The sequence below is a fragment of the Palaemon carinicauda genome, chromosome 12, assembly GCF_036898095.1.
Source record: "Palaemon carinicauda isolate YSFRI2023 chromosome 12, ASM3689809v2, whole genome shotgun sequence".
In the NCBI taxonomy this organism is placed as follows: domain Eukaryota; kingdom Metazoa; phylum Arthropoda; class Malacostraca; order Decapoda; family Palaemonidae; genus Palaemon; species Palaemon carinicauda.
Window position 1 is genome coordinate 138341870 of NC_090736.1, and position 7702 is coordinate 138349571.

The 7702-nt window shown below is 37.1% G+C and overlaps 1 protein-coding gene across 1 annotated transcript in view; it reads right to left on the bottom strand.

Annotated features, from left to right (window-relative positions):
* Window positions 1-2336: 2336 nt before the first annotated feature.
* LOC137651075 (uncharacterized) overlaps window positions 2337-7702 on the bottom strand; it is a 7850-nt gene continuing 2484 nt past the window's right edge. The window contains exons 3-4 of the mRNA XM_068384212.1: window positions 3010-4378; window positions 2337-2470 (exon numbers count right to left, since the gene is read on the bottom strand). Of these exons, the coding sequence (XP_068240313.1) occupies window positions 2337-2470; window positions 3010-4378 (1503 nt within the window). The remainder of the gene's footprint in view (window positions 2471-3009; window positions 4379-7702) is intronic.

Here is a 7702-nt window from a genome sequence, read left to right on the forward strand (position 1 = left end):
AACCTTCATCATCAACAAAGAATTCTATTTTTTTGTATTTTTCATAAACAAAAAAAAAATAGTTCCTTTGACATGGAAATCAAGAGAAGAGTTTTTATTCGGTAGTGGACTGGACGCTTGGCTTTTGTTTGATGAATTCAAAAAACTATAAATTTCAACAAAGAAATATCATCTTTGTTCGGCGGTGCATGTTGATAATTTTTTTCATTGTGGTTCTGCAAAAGATATTTTTTCTAGTTCCCTCTTTAGATGAAAATAGATGAAAAGAATGTTTTATTCCATTGTTTTTCCTGTTCATATTCTCTGGGACGCAAAAAATAATTCGTGGCTCTAATGATGATGGAGTTCAGTTTAAAATTCGTTTTGTTAATTGTCAAAAATTTATTAAAAAATATAGTTCTTCCAAGCCGTGGAATGATCTTCCTAATCGGGTCGTTGAATCAGTGGAACTTCAAAAGTTCAAAGTTGCAGCAAATATTTTTTATGTTGAACAGGCTGACTTAAGTCTTTTTTTATAGTTTATATATGACATATCTGTTTTGACGTTGCTACTGTTTTTAGAATGATTTACTGTTAATTTGTTCTCATCATTTATTTATTTTCTTATTTCCTTTCCTCACTGGGGTATTTTTACCTGTTGGAGCCCTTGGGCTTATAGCATCTTGCTTTCCAACTAGGGTTGTAGCTTGGCTAGTAATAATAATAATAAAAATAATAATAATAAAAATAATAATAATATAATATAATAATAATAATAATAATGTTAATTTTAATAATAATAATAATAATAATAATAATAATAATAATAATAATAATAATAAAATAACAATAATAATGATCTGTTAATCTATGTCGCGATATTCGATGTTTTGATAACAGTGATGTTTTATGACTATCCACGAGATGTTATCCGTTGTTTTTTTTTTTTTTTTTTTTTTTTTTTTAAATCCGGTAATTAAATATTGAACTTTCTTTTATGAAAACTCAAAATGAAGAAAATGAGAAATATGTCAAGATGATATTGAAAAGAATTAATTAATAGATCGCTCATCTCCCCTATATAGTTATTTACGGGCTGCCCAACTGCAAGAGCCCGTGTCTTACATAAGGTAAGGCAATCTATACTGACAAACAAACAGACAGACCTACATAGTAAGGAGCAAGTATCTGACAGAGGCAAGGGACAGTGACAATCCCCTAGTGACATTATATAAATAAGATAGAAGGCCATGCACCTCTGAACCTATGCTAGAACCAGGGAGGGTCAGGCAATGGCTGCTGATGACTCAGCAGGTAGACCTACAGGTGGCCCCTAAAACCCCGTTCCTTAGCTCACAAAGATGGTAAGGATGCAGACGCTACAATAAACTATCAAGCCTCAGGTCGTCTCGAACACCAGTCCTAGCAGATCGCCACGCAGGGACGTCTCCAATAAAAAAAACTGGATAGGTATTCTAGTAAAGAATAAAGACTTCTAATTATCGGAATTCTTAATGCAAGATAAAAAATTAACCTGGGATTCTGACTAAGAGACCACATATATATATATATATATATATATATATATATATATATATAGATATATATATATATATATATATATATATATGTACATATATATATATATATATATATATATATATATATATATATATATCTATATATATATATATATATATATATATATATATATATGTACATATATATATATATATATATATATATCTATATATAATATATAATATATATATATATATGTACATATATACATATATATATATATATACATATATATATACATATATATATATATATATATATATATATATATATCTATATATATATATATATATATATATATATATATATATATGTACATATATACATATATATATATACATATATATATATATGTATATATGTACATATATATATATATATACATATATATATATATATATACATATACTGTATCTATATATATATATATATATATATATATATATATATATATATATATATATAAAAGAATTTCCAGTCTTGCAAAACGAGAGAGAGAGAGAGAGAGAGAGAGAGAGAGAGAGAGAGAGAGAGAGAGAGAGAGAGAGAGAGAGAGAGAGAGAGAGAGAGAGAGAGGAATCTCAGCCCTCAGAACTTCAAGTCCTACCCATCTGATTCATTTTAGTAATGACTACGCCAGAGTAAATCTTCCCTTACGGGGCATTCAAAAGCTCCTCCTCCTTCTTCCCCACCACCCTCCCCTCATCCCCACAGCCATCTCCTTCCCCACTCGGCTTCCCCTCATCCCCTCCCCCAAAAGTAAGAACATCCTCTCCTCAGATGAAGAAGAAGAAGCTGCATCTTGATCGACAATACTCGTCTAATGAGACGTAAAGAGTTTCAGTCACTTCTCTGCCCGTCAGACTCACTTCGTTTTGCATAATGTTTGGGTAATTAGACCTTGGTGCGTCTGGAATTTCAAAAGGGTCATTTAGTGGGGAGAGGGAGGGAGGGGGCTAGAGAGTACCTATGGTTGGTGATGTACAGAAGAAGGAAAGGTTTAAGGAGGAATTGCCGGGATAAGAGGAGGAGGAGGAGGAGGAGGAATTGCAAGGATAAGGAGGAGGAGGAGGGATTGCAGGGATAAGAGGAGGAGGAGGAGGAGGAGGAGTTGTAGGGATAGGAGGAGGAGGAGGAGGAATTGCAGGGATAAGAGGAGGAGGAGGAATTACAGGGATAAGAGGAGGAGGAGGAATTGCAAGGATAGGAGGAGGAGGAGGAATTGCAAGGATAAGGAGGAGGAGGAGGGATTGCAGGGATAAGAGGAGGAGGAGGAGGAATTGCAAGGATAGGAGGAGGAGGAGGAATTGCAAGGATAAGGAGGAGGAGGAGGGATTTGCAAGGATAGGAGGAGGAGGAGGAATTGCAAGGATAAGGAGGAGGAGGAGGGATTGCAAGGATAGGAGGAGGAGGAGGAATTGCAAGGATAAGGAGGAATTGCAAGGATACGAGGAGGAGGAGGATTGCAAGGATAAGGAGGAGGAGGAGGGATTGCAGGGATAGAGGAGGAGGAGGAGGAATTGCAAGTATAAGGAGGAGGAGGAGGGATTTGCAGAGATAAGATGAGGAGGAGGAGGAGGAATTGCAGGATAGGAGGAGCAGGAATTGCAGGAATCGGAGGAAGAATTCGCAGGGATAGGAGGAAGAATTGCAGGAATAAGAGGAAGAATTGCGGATAGGAGGAAGATGGAATTGCGGGGATAGGAGAACTTGCAGGAATAGGAGGAGGAGGAGGAGGAGGAATTGCAAGGATAAGGAGGAGGAGGAGGGATTGCAGGGATAAGAGGAGGAGGAGGAGGAATTGCAAGGATAAGGAGGAGGAGGAGGGATTGCAGAGATACGATGAGGAGGAGGAGGAGGAATTGCAGGGATAAGGGGAGGAGGAATTGCAGGGATAGGAGGAGCAGGAATTGCAGGGATAGGAGGAGCAGGAATTGCAGGAATAGGAGGAAGAATTGCAGGGATAGGAGGAAGAATTGCAGGAATAAGAGGAAGAATTGCGGATAGGAGGAAGAGGAATTGCGGGGATAGGAGAACTTGCAGGAATAGGAGGAGGAGGAGGAGGAGGAATAGCAAGGATAAGGAGGAGGAGGAGGGATTGCAGGGATAAGAGGAGGAGGAGGAGGAATTGCAAGGATAAGGAGGAGGAGGAGGGATTGCAGAGATAAGATGAGGAGGAGGAGGAGGAATTGCAGGGATAAGGGGAGGAGGAATTGCAGGGATAGGAGGAGCAGGAATTGCAGGGATAGGAGGAGCAGGAATTGCAGGAATAGGAGGAAGAATTGCAGGGATAGGAGGAAGAATTGCAGGAATAAGAGGAAGAATTGCGGATAGGAGGAAGAGGAATTGCGGGGATAGGAGAACTTGCAGGAATAGGAGGAGGAGGAGGAGGAGGAATTGCAAGGATAAGGAGGAGGAGGAGGGATTGCAGGGATAAGAGGAGGAGGAGGAGGAATTGCAAGGATAAGGAGGAGGAGGAGGGATTGCAGAGATAAGATGAGGAGGAGGAGGAGGAATTGCAGGGATAAGGGGAGGAGGAATTGCAGGGATAGGAGGAGCAGGAATTGCAGGGATAGGAGGAGCAGGAATTGCAGGAATAGGAGGAAGAATTGCAGGGATAGGAGGAAGAATTGCAGGAATAAGAGGAAGAATTGCGGATAGGAGGAAGAGGAATTGCGGGGATAGGAGAACTTGCAGGAATAGGAGGAGGAGGAGGAGGAGGAGGAGGATGCCAGCAAAGCAGGGTGGGAAAGTGAAGACCTAAGGTACTCAGTAGAGCGTTTATTTCTTGAACCTTTTGCTCGACCTTGTCCTTCACCTTTGACCTAGGACTTCCAAAATTGAATCACTTCCACGTCTCAACATAGAAATTAATACCCTGAAAGTTTCACTACTTTATGAGTAAAATTGTGCTCCTGAACTTGTTCACAAACAAACAAACAGACAAACAATGGCGAAAACATAACCTCTTCTCCAAGTTTGTCGGCGGAGGTAAAAAAGGCAATAATTACTAAAGTAGGATATATTTGAATTTTTAGAGTTCACTGCAGGAGAACCAAATTAAAAATAAAATTGTATAATGAAAATTAAAAACATACTCTTTAAAAAACGAAACCTTTTTACCTTGGAACTTTTACTATGTATTCTTTTCAAACAATTTTCAAAGTTGATTTTCAAAAATTTCAACTTCATATTTTCTAAAGGTGAAAAATAACTTATCTCTTCAACTTTGTTGACTTAATAGATCCTTGACGAGAGAGAGAGAGAGAGAGAGAGAGAGAGAGAGAGAGAGAGAGAGAGAGAGAGAGAGAAAGAGAGAGAGAGAGAGAGAGATGATAATTCCAAAATTAAAAAGGCAATACTTCCGTGTCATATATTCCGTATGACTTTATTCATAAGCATTAATTTCTGCCTCTATCCCAAAACTTTAAAGAGAAGTTATTCAGGAAGGAGAGAGAGAGAGAGAGGAGAGAGAGAGAGAGAGAGAGATGAGACTCATGTACTGTATATACCAGCATCCTTCTGAAATGGCTAAAGATTTAACAGCAGAAACTCTATCCGTCCAATAATTGTTTACCCCCCACCCCCGCTAAGCAAAATTGACTTTGGGGAGGGAGGAACTACTGCTTCTGAGAGGGAGGGGGGGGGGAAAGGGGGGTTTGCTACTGTAGCAGTTGCCTTCAAGATTTTATGAATATAGATTAGAGTCAGATTTCTCCCACACTTCCAGAGGATAATTGCTTCAGTACCTGAATTGCCTTAAGGCCAGGAGCACACTAGCGACTCTGTGGCGCCACAAAGCCACAGCATCGTGTGGGGAGATGTGGTCTCCCATAGGTTTCCATTGTTTTCAAGATTTGCCGCGCAAACTAGCGACGGTGGCTCTCTGTCGCTCATACCCGCCACAGGCGTGGCGTGGCTTTGAAAACAATGGAAACCTATGGGAGACCACATGCCCGCCACACGATGCTGTGGCTTTGTGGCGCCACAGAGTCGCTACTGTGCTCCCAGCATAAAGCTTGAAACGAAAGCAGTTGAATAGTTAATGGGGCCCTGTTTAACGACGTAAATATAATTTTTAAACACGCAGAAGCGTCAATACATTTTTTGTGAACCTTCTCATATTCTTAAATTTAAGATTTAAAAGGAAGTTCATGAATGACAGAGGCAATGGCTAGGACAATGCCCTTGAGACTGACCTTATGATCAGAGCTCAAGTCCCCTCTCAATTAACCTAGGAACAGGGAGGGCCAGGCAACGGCCGCTCATGACCCGGTAGGTAGACCTATAGGCTACCCTAAACATCCTATCCTTAGTTCACAAAACTGGTGAAGTTACTTACACTATTAGAAACTATCGAGCTTGAGCGGATCTCGAACACCCATCCAATAGAATGCAAGGCAAGGACGTTTCCAATAGACTACCACATCCCTAATGAGAAATCAATCATCAATAACTACAATTAGAACAAGGCGAAATTACTTTGATTTAACTTGGCAAATACCTTTTCCCACTCTAGGATTAGCAAACTTCTCTTACCTTATTCAATCTCTTGAAAAATCTTTGAAAAAGAAAGTTAACAATATCTATATAACGAGTCTTATTGAGTTTCAGTCTCTCTTTACTCAATTGTAGCCTACTTCCTTAGTCATGCGTTTAGGTCATTTAGATGAAAATCATCTCTTATTACCTCCGCCAACGAACTTAGAAGGTGGTTATGTTTTACCCCTTGTTTGTGTGTTTGTGTGTGTGTGTGTTTGTTGGTAAATAGCTTCCTGGCCAACAATTCTAATCGCAGAGTAATGAAACTCGCAGGGATTAACTGTTATGTAATAATATAGAAATGATTAAATATTGGAAGGTTAAGGTCAAAGGTCAAGGTCCCGGTCAAGCAAAATGTCCAATATGTACAATTCACGTCATCAGTAATAAGTTTGGAAATAGTTGTCACAGAGATTTCAAACTTGGTTCATATTTGAGTGTATGAGGATACAAGCTAATGAATACATTTTAAGGTTGAAGGTCAAGGTCGAGTCTAAGGTCAAGGTCAAATTCCAGTCATCAACCATACGGCCACAATTTTAATCGTACAGTAATGAAACTTGTGAGGATTTTAAACTATTATGTAAAGAGCTGGAAATGATAAAATTTAGAAGGTCAAAGGTCAAGGTCAAAGTTGAGCAAAACGTCCAAAATCAGTCCAAAAGTCGAGAAATAAGCTGCCCTTGTGGGGGTCCGCGCTCTACTGAGTGCCATTCTAGTTTATTATTATTATTATTATTATTATTATTAATAATAAAAGCCAAGCTACAACCCTAGTTGGAAAAGCAGGATGCTATAAGCCCAGGGGCTCCAACAGGAAAAAATAGCCCATTGAGGAAAGGAAATACAGACATAAATAAACTACAGGAGAAGTCATAAACAATTAAAATAAAATATTCAAGAAGAGCAATAACATTAAAATATCAACATAGGTAATAAACCAGAATTTTATATATATATATATATATATATATATACATATATATATATATATATATATATATATATATATATATATATATATATATATATATATATATATATACAGTATATATACATATATATATATATATATATATATATATATACACACACACATATATATACATATATATATATATATATATATATATATATATATATATATATATATATATATATATATATATATATATATATACCAAATATGTTCGAACAGCAATTTACTAAAAGCTCTCTCTCTCTCTCTCTCTCTCTCTCTCTCTCCTCTCCTCTCTCTCTCTCTCTCTCTCTCTCTCTCTCTCTCACTTAGGCCTAATTGAGCCCCTATCCTCATTTGCATAATGTCTGGCAAGGAAGTAAATGATGAATTAGAATCTTAACGGGGGACACATTACATTGTAGATGCAACGAAAATAAATATTTAAAGACAGTCTTCCACAGTATTATTATTATTATTATTATTATTATTATTATTATTATTATTATTATTACTTTTATCATTTTATTATTACTATTATCATTATTATTATCTTTATTATTATTATTATCAAAATCATTATTAATAATATTATCATCATCAATATTCCTATCATTATCACTATTATTATTATTATTATTA